The following is a 25,490-nucleotide window of genomic DNA, read 5'->3' on the forward strand; positions in this document are numbered from 1 at the left end:
AGAGAAGATAATGTACAGTATCGGCAAAGGCATGCACTTAGAACTAAAACACTTAAACTCAAGACACAGCCCCACCTTAATATCTAAATGACCACTATGTCATTTATCCAGAATGGTCTTGTTTCTCCATGAGGGGAGGGGGGTTGGGTTGAATAAATCATCTCTAATTACAAAAATCCATGGGTAATTTAAAGTCCGTAAATCTTACACTCTAGATGGAAATGTAAATTTCAGAATTTTAGCATCATAGTACATAACTGAGCCACAAATACAAAAGCAGTGTATCATAAAATGTAATCATTGAAAGGAACAATGAGAAATATCCAGCCTATGTATTCAGTACACTGAATTCAGCACTAGATGGGTTAATTAAATGGGGAAAGGTCACATAACCAGCAGAGATGGGAAGATGGGATCAGAAATTTTCCTGCTTTTTTCCAATGCCTGTACAATGACACTGAGTAAAATCTTTCTAGAAAATGTTAAAAAGATGGGATCTTCATATAAAATCAGAGATATATAATTCTCAGAGAATACCTGCAATCAAAGAGATCTTAAAAGATATCTGGTCAAATCACTCATCTCTTTATGGTCACAATCTTAATGATTGATATTCAATTCACTTAAATTATCTTTACTTTGTAAATTGCTAATAGAAACAAACAATTATGCAGTGGGCATAGGGAACCATATCTCAATGGTTAGAAGTTAGAACTTCATAGGTCATCATGTATGAACAATAACATTTCCTAAACATGGAAAATCATGGAGGAATATGAATGCTAATCCATTTTGAAATATTATTTTGAGAAGTACTTATAATGACAAGCTATGATAGAACAAGAAAAGCAGTATAGCTCCAATGCTCAGGCCTAAGATCTTCTGTCCATTAGATTTGATAGTCTTTCCAGTTATTTTCCCAACTGGAATTTCCTCTGAATTAGGAATGACAATTAGGATGACCAAAGAAGCCATCAACATTGTATTTCTTGGGCTGATTTCATTTGCTTTTATTCCTGATGACCCAGGTACAAAGAAGAAAAAATAGTAATTCCTTTAAAACATTCAAATGATAGCAATCTGAACACATGAATTCATCAGGACAACAATAAAGTTTGAAAAATATCCAGCAAATAAAAGGTGCTAAGTTACATGGTATAAGATGATTCAATATAGACTAGGGAGTGGATAAATAGAAATGTATTTTGGGAATTCTAATACTAAGAATCCAAGTGACAAAACATTATGATTACGTATATAATTACATATGCGTAGATATAGATATATCTCCATATCTAAACAGAATGATAATGCTAGGTTTCTGCAATAAGTTTGAAGTTAAAAATATCACAATGATAAATGGCAAAATGATAAGTTTCTTGTGTAAAAACTTTAAGTCCATAAAATGTGATCAAGTGTGACTTGATCCTGTGTCTCAATTCATAGAATAAAAGAAAGGTTAGATGGGAAAGCAAAAGGTAACCAGAATTTTTAATTTTTTTTTTGTATCTAGCATGTTTAAGGCAATATTATCACATCTAAAAAACTAAAGTGAAATGAAATGATCCATATCTGGGAAGACTAATTTGGGCCATTAGAGCAAAGGAAAAACAGATAAGAAAGACTGACATAAAAAGAACGCCTTTTGTTCTATGATGGGGTAAGACAGGACATCTGAATCATTCAAAGGACTCCTCACACTGTGACTCTGGCACAAAACCATAAGGTAAAGTAGGTCAAATACTAGAAATGAAGTGATGGTTATGGTTACACATTATTTCATTGTCCATATTGTAGGCTATCACATTACTGAAACATAATTCCACAGAAAGAAATTAAAAACCAGAAAGACTATCTTGAATAACAAAGAAAAAGCATTTTAAGTAAATGTGAAAGATTTTGAAGTGGTTCATATAAATGCCTGTGACTCATATTCATAGTAAGAATCTATCAAGATTTTACTCTTGGTGAATACTCCCCATGTTTGATAAAGACACCCAAAAAGGTAGGGAGGCATTAATAACAGGTTTTATCCCATTCCTTCCCATAAGTTATGCATAACTAACATGTCCTATCACTTCTTTCATTCTCTTCGTGTGGTATTTGACTATTTTACGACAATTCTCTCAGTTTACACTCTGCACATAATCATCCACAGCAACATTCCTACCAAGTTTAACTTGTCAGTGTTGCCCCCTGGTGCCTCTTCAAATTCACCTAAGCTCAAGGGACTCCTGGCAACATGAGACAGGTCTCATCAACATAATAAAGTTCATCACATGTAACTACATACACAAGGATTCTAGTCCAAATAAGGAGCACTTACTTATGTCCATTTAAGGCTGCATGGTGTAAAGCAGTGTAACCCGAACTGTCTGTGCAGTTTACATTGGGGCCTCGCCAGATGCTGCAAATAAAGCACAAGTGCAGAGTTAACAGTTAAGCAGAATCGTGCTTTGAAAAACAAAGAAGCCTGATAGTCCCACAGCCAGCAGCATGTTGCATATGAAAATTTTAGTCATGTAGAAAATGAATGCCATCTTTCATGTATTCTCCTTGGAACAATAATTTATTTGATGTAGAGAAATTATTAGTGAATGTAGGCCTACTGCCATGTATTAAAATCTGAATACAAAAATTCCCTATTACTTTATTTCATTACTTAAATATTGGAAGCAATTAACACTCAGCCACTGTAGTTTATACCAAAGAATAAAGATTCATAACACCTGCCTCCTCCCTTTTAACACAACCCTTCTAAGATGGCAGAGATTTATATAAGTTAAAAGATATTTCTGCATTATGGGAAGAATATATAAACTCTTCTTGCTATTTAAACGCTACCAAGAAAATAAGTATTTCATACTTGAAAATATAGTTGAAGATTTGGACTGCTGTAAACCAGACGATTCTAACAGTTCTAAAGTTATCATTTTACAAAACAACATATTTTAGAGATAATGTAACTACATAAAATAGCCCATTTTATCCTGACATTATTACTATAGAAACTATTTTTAGCTTTTGAAAACATAAGGAATTGAAAGCCACTTTTCCTAAAGTAGACCAAAAAATTACTTTATCTGGCATTCATGACAATATTAAAGCCCTCAAAACTAAGGTCTAGAGAGCCCCAGGGAAGGTGGCAGAAGAGGACCCTAATTCACCTCCTCCCACATATATAACTAGATAACACTCACATCAGCACAAATAATGTAGAAAATGATCCAAAGACTGGCAGAACAAACCCCACACCTAAATATCAAGGAAAGGTCACATCGAATAGGGTAGGAAGGGCATACATACAGTAGGGAGCTAAACCCCTTGGGTCTGGTCACCAGAAGGAGGGAGCTGCAACACAGGCATGTAGAGAGGTGACAAAGAGACTATCACAATGGAAAGCCTGGGAAAGACAAATCCCCACAGCATTTAGCTTTGAAAATCAGTGGAATTAAATTTCATGAGTTCCTGTAACAAGCAGGACTTAAAGCCTGGAACTTAAAAATCAGTGGCTGGGCTCTGGGAGAGCAAGCACAAAGGGTGAAAGGAAAATGAGTCCCTGCCCTTAAAGAAACACACAACAAATAGTTCTCAAAGACACCACTTAGAAGCAGCAGTTTGAAAAACATCTGGGGTGCACAGGAGGGAGAGTCAGTTATTAATTTCAGAGTTCCTGAGGGACTTCTCCAGGAACAAAAGAGCTGGCAGGTGCCATCCCCCCCCACTCCCCAGCATAATCACATAGCTTTGTGCAGTGGCAGAAACAGCAGGGTGCATGCATTCACTACTTAGTGCTTACACTGCACCCTTCCCCCTTTTAAAGCCACACTTGCCTTAGGTGCTGCAGGTCCCCTCTCCCAGACCATTGCAAATCTTGCCAACACTACCTCCCCCAACCTACTGTGGAGGACCCTGGCACCTTTTTAAAACTGCAACCCTCACCTGCACACACTGTGGAGTTCCCTTGCCAGCCTGAGTCTCTGCAGCAGCTACATGTCCCCTGTGGAGGAGGACAATTGCCACCTCATTATAAGTACACACCCTGCTCACTACTCTCAAGAGCAAGAGACTAGTTGACAATTCTAACACAAGGAAACAGACAAAAACAGGCAAAATGAGAAGACAGAGAATTATGTCCCAAATGAAACAAGAAGACAAAATCACAGCAAGAGACATAAGCAATAGAGGTATATGTAATATCCTGAAAGAAAATTTAAAGTAATGATCATAAAGATACTCACTGGACTTGAGAAAAAAGTGAAGGACATCAGTGAGACCAGACTCTTAACACAGAGTTAAAAAAGAACCAATCAGAGATGAAGAAAATAATAACTGAAGTGAAAAATATACTTGATGGGCACCTGGGTGGCTCAGACCATTAAGGGTCTGACTCTTAATTTAGGCTCAAGTCATGATCCCAGGGTTGTGGGATCAATCCTCACATTGGGCTTCATGCTAATCATGGAGCTTTCTCAAGATTCTCTCTCTCTCTCTCTCTCTCTCTCTCTCTCTCTCTCTCTCTCTCCCCTTCTGGCCCTCTCCCCTGCTCACATGCTTTCACTTTCTTGAAAATAAAAAAAAAAAATTATTCTATTAGAATAAATACGCTAGAAGAAGTAGAGGAATGAATTAGCAACCTGGAAGAAAAAATAATGGACAGTAATCAAGCTTAGCAGGTGAGAGAAAAAAGCTGCAAAATGAGAGTAGACGGGGAATTCAGACACTCCACAATCATAATAATATTCTCATTAGAGGGATACCAGAAAGAGAAGAGAAAAAAGGGGGGGCAGAAAATTTATTTAAAGAAATAATAGCTGAAAACTTCCCTAACATGGAAAAGGAGGAAGAGAGTTACCCAATAAAACCAACCCCAGGAGGTCTATACCAAGACACAAAGTAATTAAAAGGGCAAAAAGTAGTGATATAAACAGAGAATTTTAAAAGCAGCAAGAGAAAAGAAGACAGTTACATACAAGGGAAACTCCATAAGGCTACCAACAGATTTTTTAGTAGAAACTTTGAAGACAAAAAGGGATTAATATGATATATCAAAGTGCTGAAAGGGAAAAATCTGCAGCCAAGAACACTCTATCCAGGGAGACTATCATTCAGAATAGAAGGAGAGATACAGAGTTTCTCAGACAAATAAAAAAGAAAAAAAGGAATTGATTACCACTAAATCAGCCCTACAATAAATATTAAAGGGGACTCTTTGAGTATAAATGAAAGACCATAAGTGAGAGTGTGAAAAGTAAAAAACACAAAAGCAGTATAAATAAGTATATTTGTAAAATTCAGCCAAAGGATTCACAAAATAAATTGTTGTAAAATATAATACCATATATGTGAAATATGCTGGAGAGGGGAGTAAAGAATGGGTTCAAACTTAATCAGCCATCAACTTAATACAGACTACTATACGCAGATGTTATATACAAAACTAACAGTAACCAAAAATCAAAAACCAGTAATACATATATAAAGAATAAAGAGAAAGGAGTATCACTAAAAGAAAGCCAGTAAATCATCAAAGAGAGAAAGAAAGGCTCAGAGAAAACTACCAAAACAACTATAAAACAAGTAACAGAATGGCAACAAATACCTATTGATAATTACTTTGAATGTAAATGGACTACATGCTGCAAAGACATATGGTGACAGAGTAGATTAAAAAAAAAGATGAATCTATATAGTGCCCTACAAGAGACTCACTTCAAGCCTAAAGACACCTGCATACTGAAAGTGAGGGGATGGAGAAATATTTATCATGCAAAACAATGCTGGGGTAGCAATACTTCTATCACACAAAACAGAATTTAAAATAAAAACTGTAAAAATAAACAAAGAAGGGTTCTATATAATCATAAAGGGAACAATTCAACAAAAAGATATAAAAATCATTTAAGTATTTTTGCACCCAACATGGGAGAAACCAAATACATAATACGGTTAATAACAAATATGAAGGGGGTCACCTGGGTGGCTCAGTGGGTAAGCATCTGACCTTAGCTCAGGTCATAATCTCAAAGTTCGTGAGTTTGAGCCCCACGTTGGGCTCTGTGCTGATAGAGTATGGAGCCTCCCTCAGCTTCTGTGTCTCCCTTTCTCTCTGCCCCACTCCCCACCTCCCGCTCATGCTCTGTCTCTCTCTCTCTCTCTCTCTCTCTCTCTCTCTCTCTCTCTCTCTCAAAAATAAATAAATATTTTTTAAAAAGGAAAGGATAAAAAACCATATGATCATTTCAAAAGGATCAGAAAAAGCACCGGACAAAGTACAGAATCCTTTGTGATAAAAACCCTCAACAAAGTAGGTATAGAGGAAAAATACCTCAATGTATGAAAAACCCACAATGAACATCATACCAATGGTGAAAAACTGAGAACTTTCCCCTACAGTCAGGAAGAAGACAAGGATACCCACTCTCGCTTTTATTCAACATATTATTGGAAGTCTTACCCACAGCAATCAGACAACACAAAGAATTAAAAGACATCTGAGTTAATAAAGAAGAAGTAAAACTTTCACTATTTGCAGATGACATGATACTATATATACAAGACCTGAAATACTCCACCAAAACCTAGAATTGAAATGAATTCCATGAAGTCAAAGGATACAAAATAATATACAGAAATCTCCTTCAATTCTATACACTAAATATGAAGCAGCAGAAAGACCTATTTACAATAGCTATTAATGACTGCACCAAAAATAATACAATACCTAAAAATAAAATTAACCAAAGAGGTGAATGACCTCTACTCTGAAAACAATACAACACTGATTAAAGAAGGATCAGAGGGAAGATGGCAGCGTAGGAGGACACTGGGCTCACCGCGTCCTGCTGGTCACGTAGATTCCACCTACACCTGCCTAAATAATCCAGAAAACCGCCAGAAGACTAGCAGAACGGAGTCTCAGGAGCCAAGCGCAGACGAGAGGCCCAAGGAAGAGGGTAGGAAGGGTGGCAAGGCAGTGCACGCTACACGGACTGGCAGGAGGGAGCCGGGGCGGAGGGGTGGCCCGCCGGCCAAGCAGAGCCCCTGAGTCTGGCTGGCAAAAGCGGAGGGGCCGGACGGAGTGTGTTGCGACAGCAAGTGGGACTTGACAGCTGGAAGGTTATATGTTAACAGCTCTGTCCGAGAGCGGGAAGGCTGGAGGACAACGGGAGGGAGAATTACTGAGCCCCTGGACGACAGAGCGCAGTTTGGCGGAGAACAAAGGCGCTCACCAGCGCCATCTCCCTCGCCCATCCCCCAGCCAAAATCCTAAAGGGAACCAGTTCCTGCCAGGGAACTTGCTGGCACCGTGCAAACACCCAACGCTGTGCTTCTGCGGATCCGCACCTCCAGCAGCGGGTCTAACTCCCTCCCACTGCCACAGGGCCCCTCCTGAAGTGGATCACCTAAGGAGAAGCGAGCTAAGCCTGCCCCTCCTGCCCCCATGCACCTTGCTTATCCACCCCAGCTAATACGCCAGATCCCCAGCACCACAAGCCTGGCAGTGTACAAGTAGCCCAGATGGGGCCACACCACCCCACAGTGAATCCCGCCCCTAGGAGAGGGGAAGAGAAGGCAAACACCAGTCTGACTGAGGCCCCAGAGGTGGGCTGGGGGCAGGCATCAGGTCTGACTGTGGCCTCACCCACCAACTCCAGTTACTCAAGATAGCACAGGGGAAGTGCCCTGCAGGTCCACACCACGCCAGGGACTATCCAAAATGACCAAACGGAAGAATTCCCCTCAAAAACATCTCCAGGAAATAAAAACAGCTAATGAACTGAACAAAAAGGATTTAAACAATACAACAGAAAGTGAATTTAGAATAATACTCATAAAATTAATCGCTGGGCTTGAAAACAGTATACAGGACAGCAGAGAATCTCTTGCTACAGAGATCAAGGGACTAAGGAATAGTCAGGAGGGGCTAAAAAATTCTATAAACGAGCTGCAAAATAAAATAGAAACGACCACGGCTCGAATTGAAGAGGCAGAGGAGAGAATAGGTGAACTAGAAGATAAAATTATGGAAAAAGAGGAAGCTGAGAAAAAGAGAGATAAAAAAATCCAGGAGTATGAGGGGAAAATTAGAGAACTAAGTGATGCACTAAAGAGAAATGATATATGCATAATTGGTATTCCAGAGGAGGAACAGAGAGGGAAAGGTGCTGAAGGTGTACTTGAAGAAATAATAGCTGAGAACTTCCCTGATCTGGGGAAGGAAAAAGGCATTGAAATCCAAGAGGCACAGAGAACTCCCTTCAGACGTAATTTGAATCGATCTTCTGCATGATATATCATAGTGAAACTGGCAAAATACAAGGATAAAGAGAAAATTCTGAAAGCAGCTAGAGATAAACGTGCCTTAACATATTCAGGGAGAACTATAAGACTTGTGACTGATCTCTCTTCTGAAACTTGGCAGGCCAGAAAGGAATGGCAGGATATCTTCAATGTGATGAAAAGAAAAAATATGCAGCCGAGAATCCTTCCTCCAGCAAGTCTGTCATTTAGAATAGAAGGAGAAATAAAGGTCTTCCCAAACAAACAAAAACTGAAGGAATTCGTCACCACTAAACCAGCCCTACAAGAGATCCTAAGGGGGATCCTGTGAGACAAAGTACCAGAGATACCACTACAAGCATGAAACCTACGGACATCACAATGACTCTAAACCCATATCTTTCTATAATAACACTGAATGTAAATGGACTAAATGCGCCAACCAAAAGACATAGGGTATCAGAATGGATTGAAAAACAAGACCCATCTATTTGCTGTCTACAAGAGACTCATTTTAGACCTGAGGACATCTTCATATTGAGAGCATGGGGATGGAGAACTATTTATCATGCCACTGGAAGTCAAAAGAAAGCTGGAGTAGCCATACTTATATCAGACAAACTAGACTTTAAATTAAAGGCTGTAACAAGAGATGAAGAAGGGCATTCTATAATAATTACAGGGTCTATCCATCAGGAAGAGCTAACAATTATAAATGTCTATGCGCCGAATACGGGAGCCCCCATATATATAAAACAATTACTCATAAAAATAAGCAACCTTATTGATAAGAATGTGGTAATTGCAGGGGACTTAAACACTCCACTTACAGAAATGGATAGATCATCTAGACACACGGTCAATAAAGAAACAAGGGCCCTGAATGCTACATTGGATCAGATGGACTTGACAGATATATTTAGAACTCTGCATCCCAAAGCAACAGAATATACTTTCTTCTCGAGTGCACATGGAACATTCTCCAAGATAGATCACATACTGGGTCACAAAACAGCCCTTCATAAGTATACAAGAATTGAAATCATACCATGCATACTTTCAGACCACAATGCTATAAAGCTTGAAATCAACCACAGGAAAAAGTCTGGAAAACCTCCAAAAGCATGGAGGTTAAAGAACACCCTACTAAAGAATGAATGGGTCAACCAGGCAATTAGAGAAGAAATTTAAAAAAATATGGAAACAAACGAAAATGAAAATACAACAATCCAAACGCTTTGGGATGCAGCAAAGGCAGTCCTGAGAGGAAAACACATTGCAATCCAGGCCTATCTCAAGAAACAAGAGAAATCCCAAATACAAAATCTAACAGCACACCTAAAGGAAATAGAAGCAGAACAGCAAAGACAGCCAAAACCCAGCAGAAGAAGAGAAATAATAAAGATCAGAGCAGAAATAAACAATATAGAATCTAAAAAACTGTAGAGCAGATCAACGAAACCAAGAGTTGGTTTTTTGAAAAAATAAACAAAATTGACAAACCTCTAGCCAGGCTTCTCAAAAAGAAAAGGGAGATGACCCAAATAGATAAAATCATGAATGAAAATGGAATTATTACAACCAATCCCTCAGAGATACAAACAATTATCAGGGAATACTATGAAAAAATTATATGCCAACAAACTGGACAACCTGGAAGAAATGGACAAATTCCTAAACACCCACACACTTCCAAAACTCAATCAGGAGAAAACAGAAAGCTTGAACAGACCCATAACCAGCAAAGAAATTGAATCAGTCATCAAAAATCTCCCAACAAATAAGAGTCCAGGACCAGATGGCTTCCCAAGGGAGGTCTACCAGAAGTTTAAAGCAGAGATAATACCTACCCTTCTCAAGCTATTCCAAAAAATAGAAAGGGAAGGAAAACTTCCAGACTCATTCTATGAAGCCAGTATTACTTTGATTCCTAAACCAGACAGAGACCCAGTAAAAAAAAGAGAACTACAGGCCAATATCCCTGATGAATATGGATGCAAAAATTCTCAATAAGATACTAGCAAATCGAATTCAACAGCATATAAAAAGAATTATTCACCATGATCAAGTGGGATTCATTCCTGGGATGCAGGGCTGGTTCAACATTCGCAAATCAATCAATGTGATACATCACATTAATAAAAGAAAAGATAAGAACCATATGATCCTGTCAATCGATGCAGAAAAGGCATTTAACAAAATCCAACACCCTTTCTTAATAAAAACCCCTCAGAAAGTCGGGATAGAAGGAACATACTTAAAGATCATAAAAGCCATTTATGAAAAGCTAACATCATCCTCAATGGGGAAAAACTGAGAGCTTTTTCCCTGAGATCAGGAACAGGACAGGGATGTCCACTCTCACTGCTGTTGTTTAACATAGTGTTGGAAGTTCTAGCATCAGCAATCAGACAACAAAAGGAAATCAAAGGCATCAAAATTGGCAAAGATGAAGTCAAGCTTTCACTTTTTGCAGATGACATGATATTATACATGGAAAATCCGATAGACTCCACCAAAAGTCTGCTAGAACTGATACATGAATTTAGCAAAGTTGCAGGATACAAAATCAATGTACAGAAATCAGTTGCATTCTTATACACTAACAATGAAGCAACAGAAAGACAAATAAAGAAACTGATCCCATTCACAATTGCACCAAGAAGCATAAAATACCTAGGAATAAATCTAACCAAAGATGTAAAAGATCTGTATGCTGAAAACTATAGAAAGCTTATGAAGGAAATTGAAGAAGATATAAAGAAATGGAAAAACATTCCCTGCTCATGGATTGGAAGAATAAATATTGTCAAAATGTCAATACTACCCAAAGCTATCTACACATTCAATGCAATCCCAATCAAAATTGCACCAGCATTCTTCTCGAAACTAGAACAAGCAATCCTAAAATTCATATGGAACCACAAAAGGCCCCGAATAGCCAAAGGAATTTTGAAGAAGAAGACCAAAGCAGGAGGCATCACAATCCCAGACTTTAGCCTCTACTACAAAGCTGTCATCATCAAGACAGCATGGTATTGGCACAAAAACAGACACATAGACCAATGGAATAGAATAGAAACCCCAGAACTAGACCCACAAACGTATGGCCAACTCATCTTTGACAAAGCAGGAAAGAACATCCAATGGAAAAAAGACAGTCTCTTTAACAAATGGTGCTGGGAGAACTGGACAGCAACATGCAGAAGATTGAAACTAGACCACTTTCTCACACCATTCACAAAAATAAACTCAAAATGGATAAAGGACCTGAATGTGAGACAGGAAACCATCAAAACCTTAGAGGAGAAAGCAGGAAAAGACCTCTCTGACCTCAGCCGTAGCAATCTCTTACTTGACACATCCCCAAAGGCAAGGGAATTAAAAGCAAAAATGAACTACTGGGACCTTATGAAGATAAAAAGCTTCTGCACAGCAAAGGAAACAACCAACAAAACTAAAAGGCAACCAACGGAATGGGAAAAGATATTTGCAAATGACATATCGGACAAAGGGCTAGTATCCAAAATCTAGAAAGAGCTCACCAAACTCCACACCCGAAAAACAAATAACCCAGTGAAGAAATGAGCAGAAAACATGAATAGACACTTCTCTAAAGAAGACATCCGGATGGCCAACAGGCACATGAAAAGATGCTCAACGTCGCTCCTTATTGGGGAAATACAAATCAAAACCACACTCAGATATCACCTCACGCCAGTCAGAGTGGCCAAAATGAACAAATCAGGAGACTATAGATGCTGGAGAGGATGTGGAGAAACGGGAACCCTCTTGCACTGTTGGTGGGAATGCAAATTGGTGCAGCCACTCTAGAAAGCAGTGTGGAGGTTCCTCAGAAAATTAAAAATAGACCTACCCTATGACCCAGCAATAGCACTGCTAGGAATTTACCCAAGGGATACAGGAGTACTGATGCATAGGGGCACTTGTACCCCAATGTTTATAGCAGCACTCTCAACAATAGCCAAATTGTGGAAAGAGCATAAATGTCCATCAACTGATGAATGGATAAAGAAATTGTGGTTTATATACACAATGGAGTACTACGTGGCAATGAGAAAGAATGAAATATGACCCTTTGTAGCAACGTGGATGGAACTGGAGAATGTGATGCTAAGTGAAATAAGCCATACAGAGAAAGACAGATACCCTATGTTTTCACTCTTATGTGGATCCTGAGAAACTTAACAGAAACCCATGGGGGAGGGGAAGGAAAAAAAAAAAGGTTAGAGTGGGAGAGAGCCAAAGCATAAGAGACTGTTAAAAACTGAGAACAAACTGAGGGTTGATGGGGGGTGGGAGGGAGGGGAGGGTGGGTGATGGGTATTGAGGAGGGCACCTTTTGGGATGAGCACTGGGTGTTGTATGGAAACCAATTTGACAATAAATTTCATAGTGAAAAAAATTAAAAAATAAACAAAAAAAACACTGATTAAAGAAACTGAAGATAACAGAAAGAGATGGAAAGATATTCCATGTTCATGGATTGGAAGAACAAATATTGTTAAAATTGTCTATACTACTGAAAGCAATATACACATTTAATGCAATCCCTACCAAAATCCCAACAGCATTTTTCACAGAACTAAAACAAATAATACTAAAATTTGTATGGAACCACAAAAGACCCTGAGTAGCCAAAGCAATCTTGAATAAGAAGAAGAAAATTGGAGGAAGCACAATTCCAGACTTAAACTTTTATTACAAAACTATAGCAATTAAAACAGTATGGTACTGGCACAAAACCACATATAGATCAATGGAACAGAATACAAAACCCAGAAATAAACACACAATAACACGGCTGATTAAAGTTCTATAAAGAAGGCAGAAATATGCCATGGGAAAAAGTGTCTTCAACACATGTTTCTGGGAAAACTAGACACCTATATGCAAAAGAATAAAACTGGACCACTTTCTTACATGCAAAAATAAGCTCAAAATAGATTAAGGACCTAAATGTGAAACCTGCAACCATAAAAATCCTAGAAGAGAGGGCAGCAAGTAATTTCTCTGACATTGGCCATAGCAATATTTTTCTAAATAGGTCTCCTGAAGCAAGGGAAACAAAAGCAAAATAAACTATTGGGACTACATCAAAATAAAAAGCTTCTGCACAGAAAACAATCAACAAAACTAAAAGACAATATACTGAGTGGGAGAAGATATTTGCAAATGATATAGACTTACTAGCTGAAATATTTAAAGAACTGATACAAGTCAACACCAAGAAAACACAAATAATGCGATTAAAAATAATCCAATTAAAATGAGCTCATGAGTGGCTCAGTCAATTGAGCATCCACTCATTTTCAGCTCAGGTCGTGATCCAAGGGTAGTAAGATCAAGTCCCATTTCAGGTTCCATCCTGAGTGTAGGGCCTGCTTGGGATTCTCTTTCTTTCTCTGCCCTTCTCCACTGCTCATGCTGTCTCTCTAAAGAAAAACCAAAAAAAGGAAAAAGGACATGAACAGACATATCTCCAATGAAGGCATACAGATAGCCAAAAGAGACATGAAAAGATACTCAACATCACTCATCATCCGGGAAATACAATTAAAAATCACAATGGGGGGGTGGGGTGGCCTGGGTGGCTCAGGTGGTTAAGCGGGTAACTCTTGATTTCAGCTCAGGTCATGATCTCACAGTTCGTGAGTTCAAGCCCTGCATAGGGCTCTGTGTTCACTGCACAGAGGCTGCTTTAAATCCTCTGTCTCCCTCTTTCTACCCCTCCCCAACTCTCTCTCTCTCTCTCTCTCTTAAAAAATAAAGGTGGGAGACCTGGGAAGATGGAGTCGTAGGAGGATGCTGGGCTTACCTTGCCCTGCCGATCAGTTAGATTCCATCCACATAGGCCTAAATAACCCAGAAAACTGCCAGTAGACTAGCAGAACAGACTCTCCAGAGCCAAGAGTAGACAAGAGGCCCACGGAAGAGGGTAGGAAGGGCAGAGAGGCGGTGTGTGCTACACGGACTGGTGGGAGGGAGCCGGGGTGGTGGAGGGGCAGCCCACAGGCAAGGTAGAGCCCCTGAAGTCTGGCTTGCAAAAGTGGAGGGGCCAGACTGCGTGAGTTCTGACAGCCAGTGGGACTTAACATCTGGAATTTTAAAAGTCAACAGCTCTGCTCTTGGAGAGCAGGGAGGGCGAGAAGATGACAGGAGGGAGAGTTGTTGAGCCACAGAAGGACAGGACTTGGTGGGGGAACAAAGGCGCTGGCAAGCGCCATTTCTCTCTCCCATCCCCAGCCGAATTCCAAAGGGAACCAGTTCCTGTCACCCAACTTGCTTGCACCTCGCAAACACCCAACGCTGTGCTCCTGTGGATCCATCCCTCCGAGGGGCCTGCCTCCCTTCTGGTGCTGTAGGGCTCCTTCTGCAGGGGACCACTGATGGCAAAGTGAGCTAAGCCTGACCCTCTCGCCCCTGTGCACCTTGCAGATCCACCCTGGTTAATACACCCTTGGCCAGATCCCATCGAAGCAGCACCACAAGCCTGGCAGTGTACAAGCAGCCCAGACACAGGCCACACCACTAGTGAGTCCTGCCCCTGGGAGAGGGGAAGATAAGGTACACACCAGTCTGACTTTGGCCCCAGCACTGGACTGGGGGCCGACATCGGGTCTGACTGCGGCCCCACCCACCAACACAAGTTACTCCAGACAGCCACAGGGGAAGTGCCCTGCAGTTTGGAGCTACTGCAGGGACTAATCAAAATGACAAAATGGAAGAATTTTCCTCAAAAGAAACTCCAGGAAGTGGCGACAGCTAAACGAATTGATCATAAACTATTTAAGCAATATAACGGAACAAGAATTTAGAATAATAGTCATAATCCGGATCGCCAACAGGCACATGAAAAGATGTTCAGCATCGCTCCTTATCAGGGAAATACAAATCAAAACCACACTCAGATATCACCTCACGCCAGTCACAGTGGCCAAAATGAACAAATCAGGAGACTATAGATGCTGGAGAGGATGTGGAGAAACGGGAACCCTCTTGCACTGTTGGTGGGAATGCAAATTGGTGCAGCCGCTCTGGAAAGCAGTGTGGAGGCTCCTCAGAAAATTAAAAATAGACCTACCCTATGACCCAGCAATAGCACTGCTAGGAATTTATCCAAGGGATACAGGAGCACTGATGCATAGGGCCACTTGTACCCCAATGTTCATAGCAGCACTCTCAACAATAGCCAAATTGTGGAAAGAGCATAAATGTCCATCAACTGATGAATGGATAAAGAAATTGTGGTTTATATACACAATGGAATATTACGTGGCAATGAGAAAAAATGAAATATGGCCTTTTGTAGCAACGTGGATGGAACTGGAGAGTGTGATGCTAAGTGAAATAAGCCATACAGAGAAAGACAGATACCATATGGTTTCACTCTTATGTGGATCCTGAGAAACTTAACAGGAACCCATGGGGGAGGGGAAGGAAAAAAAAAAAAAAAAGAGGTTAGAATGGGAGAGAGCCAAAGCATAAGAGACTGTTAAAAACTGAGAACAAACTGAGGGTTGATGGGGGGTGGGAGGGAGGAGAGGGTGGGTGATGGGTATTGAGGAGGGCACCTTTTGGGATGAGCACTGGGTGTTGTATGGAAACCAATTTGTCAATAAATTTCATTAAAAATAAATAAATAAATAAATAAATAAATAAATAAATAAATAAGAATAATAGTCATAAAATTAATCACTGGGATTGAAAAAAGCATAGAGGACAGCAGAGAATCTACTGCTACAGAGATCAAGGGACTAAAAAATAGTCATGAGGAATTAAAAGATGCTACAAATGAGGTGCAAAATAAAATGGAGGCAGCCATAGCATGGATTGAAGAGGCAGAGGAGAGAATATGTGAATTAGAAGATAAAATTATGGAAAAAGAGGAAGCTGAGAAAAAGAGAGATAAAAATATCCAGGAGTATGAGGGGAGAATTAAAGAACTAAATGATGCAATCAAACAGAACAATATCCGTATCATAGAAATTCCAGAAGAGAGAAAGGGGCTGAAGGTGTACTTGAACAAATCATAGCTGAGAACTTCCCTGGTCTGTGGAAGGAAACAGGCATTGAAATCCAAGAGGTACAGAGAACTCCCTTCAGACATAATTTGAATCGATCTTCTGCATGACATATCATAGTGAAAATAGCAAAATACAAGGATAAAGAAAGAACTCTGAAAGCAGCTAGGGATAAACAGGCCCTAACATACAAAGGTAGACACACAGGGTAGTAGCAGACCTGTCTATTGAAACTTGGCAGGCCAGAAAGGAATGGAAGGAAATCTTCAATATGATGAACAAAAAAAAATATGCAGCCAAGAATCCTTTATCCAGCAAGTCTGTCATTCAGAATAGAAAAAGAGATAAAGGTTTTCCCAAACAAAAACTGAAGGAATTCATCACCACTAAACCAGCCCTACAAGAGATCCTAAGGGGGACTCTGTGAGTGAAATGTTGCAAGGACCACAAAGTACCAGAGACACCACTACAAGCATGAAAACTACAGATATCACAATGTCTCTAATCCCATATCTTTCGAAGATAAAAAGCTTCTGCACTGCAAAGGAAACAACCAACAAAACTAAAAGGCAACCAACGGAATGGGAAACGATATTTGCAAACGACATATCGGACAAAGGACTAGTATCTAAAATCTATAAAGAACTCACCAAACTCCACACCCGAAAAACAAATAACCCAGTGAAGAAATGGGCAGAAAACATGAATAGACACTTCTCTAATGAAGACATCCGGATGGCCAACAGGCACATGAAAAGATGCTCAACGTCATTCCTCATCAGGGAAATACAAATCAAAACCACACTCAGATATCACCTCACACCAGTAAGAGTGGCTAAAATGAACAAATCAAGAGACTATAGATGCTGGAGAGAATGTGGAGAAATGGCAACCCTCTTGCACTGTTGGTGGGAATGAAAACTGGTGCAGCAGTTCTGGAAAACAGTGTGGAGGTTCCTCAAAAAATTAAAAATAGATCTACCCTATGACCCAGCAATAGCACTGCTAGGAATTTACCCAAGGGATACAAGAGTGCTGATGCATAAGGGTACTTGTACCCCAATGTTTATAGCAGCACTTTCAACAATAGCCAAATTATGGAATGCGCCTAAATGTCCATCAACTGATGAATGGATAAAGAAGTTGTGGTTTATATATACAATGGAATACTACTTGGCAATGAGAAAGAATGAAATATGGCCTTTTATAGCAACATGGATGGAACTGGAGAGTGTTATACTAAGTGAAATAAGTCCTACAGAGAAAGACAGATACCTTATGTTTTCACTCTTATGTGGATCCTGAGAAATTTAACAGAAGACCATGCGGGAGGGGAAGGGGGGAAAAAAAGTTATAGAGAGGGACGGAGGTAAACCCTAAGAGACTCTTAAAAACTGAGAATAAACTGAAGGTTGATGGGGGGGTGGGAGGGAGGGGAAAGTGGTGATGGGCATTGAGGAGGGCACCTATTGGGATGAGCACTGGGTGTTGTATGGAAACCAATTTGACAATAAATTTCATCTTAAAAAAAATCCCAGCAAGCTTGTTTTATAGGAATTGACTAGCTGATTTTAAAATTCATGTGGAAAGACAAAGGATCTCAACTAGCCAAAACAATTTTGAAAAAGAAAAAAGTTGGAGACTTATACTACCTGATTACAAGCTATGATGAAATGATATAGTAAATGAGAGAGAGTATGATATTAAAGATAAATCAATGGAACAGAATGGAGAGACACAGAGTACATTTTCACCTGTACATATATGCAACTGACTTTTGACAAAAGCACTATGGCAATTGATTAAAGAAGGGGTAGTCCGATCAAAAAACTGGGCTGAAACAAATGGATATCCTTAGGCCAAAATAAATAGTTTGACCATACCTCACCACACCATATACAAAAATTAACTTAAAAATGAATCCTAGATCTAAAAGCAGAACCTAAAACTATAGAACTTCTATAAGAAAATATATTGGAAAATTTTTGTCACCTTAGGTGAAGCAAAGATTTCTTGATATGACACCAAAATGACCTACACAAGAAAATTTGACAAATTAAAATTTCAACAGTTAAAAATTTCTGCTCTTCAAAGACACTGTTAAAGAGAATAAGAAGGAAATGAACTGAGAGAAAACATTTGCAAATCACATTTTCTGATATAGCCTTTGATCCAGGTAAGAAACTCTAAAATATACGAACAAGAAAATCAACAACTTAAAAAAAATCAAAAGATTTGAAGCAGATACTACAACAAAGATATACAGATGGCAAGTATGAACATGAAAAGGTGCTGAACATCATTTGTCTTTAGAGAAATGCAAATTAAAGTCATGAGATACTAGTTATATCTATTAGAATGGCCATGATTAAAAAGACTTCGCAAACCAATGTTGACAAGGATATAAATCAACTACAACTCTCACATACTGCAGGTAGCCACATAAAATAGTACAACAACTTTAGGAAACAATTTGGTAGTTTCTTAAAAAGTTAAATATTTAACTACAATACAATCAGTCACTCCACTCTAGTTATTTAGTCAAGAGAAATGACAGCATATGCTCACACCAAGATTTATATATAAATATTCCTAAAGTTTTATTTATAATATAGTCCAAAACTGAAACAATTCAAAGGTTCATTAACAGGTGAATGGAAGAGGTGCCTGGGTGGCTCAGTGGGTTAAGCGGTAGAATTCAGTTCAGGTCATGATCTTGCAGATTATGAGTTCCAGCCTGCGTCGGGCTCTGCACTGACAGCTCGGAGCCTGGAGCCTACTTTGGATTCTGTGTCTCCCTCTCTCTCTGCACCCCTAGCCCCCACTACTCACTCTCTGTCTCTCAAAAATAAACATTAAAAAAATCAAAATTAAAAAAAAAGGTGAATGGATAAATAAATCCTGATATATCCATACAATGGAATACTACTCAAAAATAAAAAGGAGTGAAATATTGAAATAACTAGCAGCATTGGTTGAAAATCTATATCAGTTAGATTCTCAGATTCCTTGCTCTTCTTGGAACAGCAGAATGAGAGATTTTATTCTCTGGAATGGATTAAACTCATGGTCTCTGGACTACCAGGTAACAGACAAAGTTGAGGAAAGGGATACCAGATAGCATGAGGCAGAGAAATGACTATTTTTCACCCTCAATCATGAAAACATTTTTTCAGGAATATTTCTTGAATGATTTTATCTTTTCTTACATTTTTCAAATATCAACTTTATCTTATAGTAAATTCTTATATGCAGTGCTGGTCTATTTCTAGGGGTTTTCTTGTATTCATTGAATTCTCTATTTTGGCACTAGAATCATATTTTTTAGGACTGTTTATAATTGGTGGTACACAGATTCTCTCAGTGCTTCTTGTTTCACAATTTTTTTCTTCAAATTCCTCTAGATGCCTATGAAATAAAAGTACTAATATGAAGACTACAGATACAAAACTAGTTACTGTATAATTTTAGTAGTATAAAAAAAAAGCAGATGAATGACCTTCAAAAACGGAAAAACTAATTAAGATCCACCTACACCACGGAATATCAACTACTAAAGTAAGTTAGTTTGATCTATATGTATTGACCTTGAAAGTTAACCAAAACATTTGTATGTAATTGAAGAATCACTGAATTCTAATCCTAAAACCAATATTGGACTGTATGCTAACTAGCTAGAATTTAAATAAAAATTTGGAAGGAAAAATCAAGTTAACTAAAACATATTAAGTGAAAAAAGCAAACTTCAGAATATTGTGTGCCAATATCCTAAATGTTTTACATGTATTAACTGATTTATATCCACACAACTAAAAGACAGATGTTGTTATTATTCCCATTGTCTAAGATTTGCATTAACATAGAAAAAATGCATGCAAAAATACATCATTCACCTCTGAATTATTTGAAGAGTCAAAATTATCATGTATTCCCTTCAAGGAAAAACAAAAAGACAATAAATTACAAGGGAAGAAAACACAGGTTTATTCAGATTGTGAAGTGACTTATAACATGTCAAGAAGCTTAGTCTTTATTCTGTAGGCAACCTGGATCTAAGAGCATTATCGGACAGTTATCTTGTATCAGAAAGATACAAGATCAGTGTTTTCGAATGAGAGTTCTTGTGACATTTGGAAGGTGAACAGAGTACACAAATTAGTGGCAGAGAGTTAGGCTAGTATGTCTAGGGAAGGAGCAAAGAAATCTGAACTAATGGAGATATAGTAGTGGATAGAAAAGAGGGAGGAAATTCAAATAGATATGTCTAAAATAAAACCTATGGGAGAAGGTATGCGTATGATACGATAAGAGAAAAATAATGAAGTTTCTCCCATGAATGAAATGCATGATGATGAGATATTTCCATTACAGAGAACTGCAAGGGCAGTGGTGTATTTTGGGGAAACCCAAGTTTCAGTTAAAGTTAACTAGAACACTATGTTGCTCAGGAATACCTCCAGCAAAGTAGGGAAAAGAAATAAGAAAATACTGTAAATTAACTCCATCTATTTCTAAAAATGTCCTGTATGTTATGAGACCTTATAAATGGTTAATAAGGAAGATACTGGTATTTATAACTGAAATAAGATTCAGGGTCTATGGATTCCATGTACCTATACCATCCTCAGTTCCCCATTATCAGAAAAAAAAATTATGATAGCATGAAAAAAAATCTCTAGTGCATGTCTGCTTTCCTAAACAGAATGGATGTGAATGCAATCTTTTTTTTAAAGCAAGGAGGTTTAGCATGGGGATTTAGTATATATATAAATATATTTGACTGTACCTATTGACAGAGCCTATACGCACATACCCAGAGCACATGCACACATATTTGAAACACTATAAATAAGCCAGACCCAAAGCTTCCAACTAAAAACATATTTTAAATAATAAAACTTGATGTTTAAAAGCTCAAGCTTTGTGCTAATGTTCTACTTCATTCCAACATTTTGCACTGTGCTCCCCTTGTTTCTCAATAATAATCCTCAAATTTAAAGAGGGCCTATATTAACATAAATCTGTTTTACAAAGTGCAAGAGTTTCTAAGCAATTGTAAATGCTTGTTACATTCTTATTTCAAAAAAAAGGGCAATGTATAGATCTTTGGTGTTAGTCTAATGTGCAGTCAATTCCTTCTCCTATATATACTTGTCAATATTTTAAATTCTGTATGTGGAGATTCTTGCCCAGGATGAATGTTCTGAGACAATCTGAGATCCCTAATTACCAAAAGTTTAATTTCCTTTGTTAAGTATCTGTACGAATGCAAAAAAAAGTTGGATTAGTAGGTTTTAAAACAAACATAAAATAGGTTTCCTAGAGAATTTTCAAATAACCAGGACATTGTTTAGTCAGAATGTTTTATTCCCTGAGCTTTCACATATTAAAGAAGATTATTCCTAAATAAACTATAAGCCTGAATTTCTTGGGCCATTATATTCACAAGTATAGTAAATAAGATTTAGGCACAGCTACTCCACAAATTGATCATTACGCCCTCTACCAACCTATGGGAAATATCCACTAGCAACATAAGACTGTTACAGCTTTCCTTGATTTTCATATATGACCCCTGACACTTGAAATCACTCCAGGGCTCCAGATATAGAAACTCATACAGAATGTGCATCGAATGCCTCAGGGAGGGTGTCAAAGTATGTAGGAATAGTCTTCTATTGCATCAGATAATTTCATGCAATGCAAAACAAAGTCCCTCTTCTTTGAAATTTGTATCTGAATAGTTTGTTTCCATTTTTGGATGAACTGCAAAGACGTACACATGCTTTTGAGTGTAGTACCGTAAGTTAAGTTCTCATCCCTATAGTGATGATGTAAGTTTATTATCATGAGCTTCTATTATCATTAGAAGTGTCTCATGTGGACCAAATGGATCTAGAATAATGTGAATATACATGTAAATGTAAAGGTTTTGATAGCCACATTAAAAAAGCAAAAAGAGTGAAATTAGTTTTAATATATTTGATTTAATCTACTATATCCAAAATACTATCATTTAAACACATAATCAATACAAAATTATTGAGGTATTTTTAAATTCCTTCTGGTAATGTTTTCAACATCAGTGTTTATTTTGTATTTGTGGCACATTGCAATTAGGACTAGCCATATTACAAGTGCTTGATAGCCACATGTGGAAATTTTAAGATTAACTCTGATAATTTAAAATGCTTTCTAAAAGTAACTGAAAACACTGACTTTGTGATAAATAAATGCCTATTTGATTCAGTCACAGAAAATGTAACAATTTCTCATCATCTAGGCAAAGCTATGCAATAGACTTACTACCTAGTCACAATGGAGACCATAAATGCACATTTTACATAAGTGAGTTTACATAGGAAACACTATAGCTAAAATTACACTAACCAAATATTTTCTAATGAATAATATGCACCCTGAATCACTTGATGCAAATTGCAATAACATATTCACACAGCAAACCAGAACTGGCCAACTGTGAGCAGAAATAACTCCTTGAGTTATAATCACACAATTTATGATCTCTCTACTATATATATAGTATATGCCACAAGACAGTATTTTAGAATATAAGAATCTGTAACCGTACAGAGAACCACAGAGTTAAGAAAATATGAGAAGAAAACTAGAACATCTATTTCAACACAGTTTCAACTTTGTCACTGGGTCTCAGAGTTAAAACATTATTCTCCCACCCTTATCTTCTCTTCTATGAGTATAATTCTTGAAAATTAAACCAACTCACAAGGCAGATTAATCTTTCACTATTATGCAAACACTGATTTTGGTGGAAATTGTTCTTATTCTCATTCTCTTCTTAGGTAACAATATTTCCAAAGATACTGTGCTAGGCAGAACAATGGTATCCCAAGGATATCTACACCTTAATCCCTGGAGTATGTGAGTATGTTATGTTTCATGGCAAGGAGGATTTCAGGTTGCAGATGGAACTGTTAATCAGCTGACCTTATCCTGAATTTTTTTCCCCTTAAAAAACAGCATTGACAAGAACCACTGAAATAATGAGAGGATAATTCTTGTCGTACTGATGAATTTTATGGCCTGTCTGGTAGGGTTTCACCATTTGGTATGACCTTTGCTGTTCGATTCTCATGGATATCTTTTTGCCACATTAAAAGAAGGTTTTGTTCTTTCAGTAATGAACAAAAAGACAATGAATAACATAATGGGTAGGGGCGCCTGGGTGGCTCAGTCAGTTGAGCATCTGACTTCAGCTCAGGTCATGATCTCACAGCTCATGGGTTCGAGCCCCGCATCAGGCTCTGTGCTGACAGCTTGGAGCCTGAAGCTTCGGATTCTTGTCTCCCTCTCTCTCTGCCCCTAACCCACTCGCGTTCTGTCTCTGTCTCTCTCAAAAATGAATAAACATTAAAAAAAATTTTTTTAACATAATGAATAAAAACAGATTCATGATTCAAACTGTCAAAGTTCAAATGCTCGTTCCATCTCTAACTGCATGACCTTGGTAAGATTATGTAACCATGCTGTGCCTCAGTTTCCTTATCTATAAAATGAACATACCAGTACTAGCTACTTCATAGGGTTTTTAGGAAGGTTACATTAGACAGTCCATGTAAAGTGCTTGCTCAGTGCATGACACAGAGTAATCGTCATTATTTCTATAAAGAGTAATCCAGAATACTCTTATGGTTTGTTAAATTTATTTAGGATATAATCCAGGATGATTATATAGGTTTTCCCTTTTAATACATTAACATATTTATTCCTGGTAAGAATCATCTTTACACTCCTAGAATTAAATTTGTCTCCCTATGGTTCTTTAAAAGAACACACATGTAAAATAATCTAGTACTAGCACTTCTGTAGAGTAAATCCTTAAAATTTCCAATGTGTTCAAGGTTACTGATCTATCAATACAGTCAACCTTGACATGCATCAATTCCATAATTGACATTTTTTTAATTTTTTTTAACGTTTTTATTTATTTTTGAGACAGGGAGAGACAGAGCATGAACAGGGGAGGGTCAGAGAGAAGGAGACACAGAATCTGAAACAGGCTCCAGGCTCTGAGCTGTCAGCACAGAGCCCGACGCAGGGCTCAAACTCACGGACCGCGAGATCATGACCTGAGCTGAAGTCGGCCGCTTAACCAACTGAGCCACCCAGGCGCCCCCATAATTGACATTTTTTAAGAAGTTAATTATTTCCACTTATGTTTTCTTACTGAATAAGAACTACATATTTTTATATTTTTTATCTTCTATATTTGCAATTCTACCACCATTTTCATTCCTAATGTTCTGTATTATTTTTTCTTTCATATGCCTAGGTGGGTCTATTTTATTGTCATATTCAAAGATACAGTTAACTTGATTTTTTAAATTTTTTTAATGTTTATTTATTTTTGAGAGAGAGACAGAGCATGAGCAGGAGAAGGGCAGAGAGAGAGGGAGACACAGAATCGGAAACAGACTCCAGGCTTTGAGCTGTCAGCACAGAGCCTGATGTGGGGCTCAACCTCATGAGCCGTGAGATCATGACCTGAGCTGAAGTTGGGCGTTTAACCGACTAAGCCACCCAGGCACCCCCAGTTAACTTGATTTTTATCCAACACCTACAAGATGAGTTATTTATTCATGTACTTGTTTACTAACATACTTCCTTCTGTTCTTAACTATAACAATTCATCATACAATTATTGTTGTATTCTTTCTTCTAGCTCTTTAGTTGAATGCTTATTTTATTCTTTCCTATTTGAAAGCAAAAGCATAACAGGCTATCACTTTTCTACTGAGTAAGGTTTTGTCCACATCACTTAGGTTTTGACAAGTCATATTTTAATTTCAATTATTATATATACTTTATAAAATTCACTTTTGATTTCCTTTTCACCCTGAAAATTAGTGCTTGCTTTTAAATTTATAAGTGCTTAAATTTGTTGTCTCTTAATGATGTGTTTATAGTTTTACCACATTATAGTCAGAGAGAATAATTATTCAACTTCAAATTTCTTTAGATGTTCTTTAAAAACGAGTATGTAATTTTCTTCTGTTACATAAGCACTCAAAAGTATATTCTCTGTTCTTAAAGGTGAGATGTATATTTTTAAAACTACTAATTGCATAATTCATACCATCTATACCCTTAGCTTTTCTACTTCATCATCACAATCTAAGA

General features: G+C 37.9%; 1 protein-coding gene across 13 annotated transcripts in view; it reads right to left on the reverse strand.

Moving 5' to 3' along the window:
- The window catches only part of ANKS1B (ankyrin repeat and sterile alpha motif domain containing 1B), a 1,096,782-nt gene that overhangs the window by 927,529 nt on the left and 143,763 nt on the right, over positions 1 to 25,490 (reverse strand). For all 13 annotated transcript variants that reach the window (XM_043562285.1, XM_043562284.1, XM_043562283.1 and 10 more), the window contains exon 2: positions 2,327 to 2,407. In XM_043562285.1, the coding sequence (XP_043418220.1) occupies positions 2,327 to 2,407 (81 nt within the window). The remainder of the gene's footprint in view (positions 1 to 2,326; positions 2,408 to 25,490) is intronic.

This window comes from Prionailurus bengalensis, chromosome B4, assembly GCF_016509475.1.
Source record: "Prionailurus bengalensis isolate Pbe53 chromosome B4, Fcat_Pben_1.1_paternal_pri, whole genome shotgun sequence".
Classification (NCBI taxonomy): domain Eukaryota; kingdom Metazoa; phylum Chordata; class Mammalia; order Carnivora; family Felidae; genus Prionailurus; species Prionailurus bengalensis.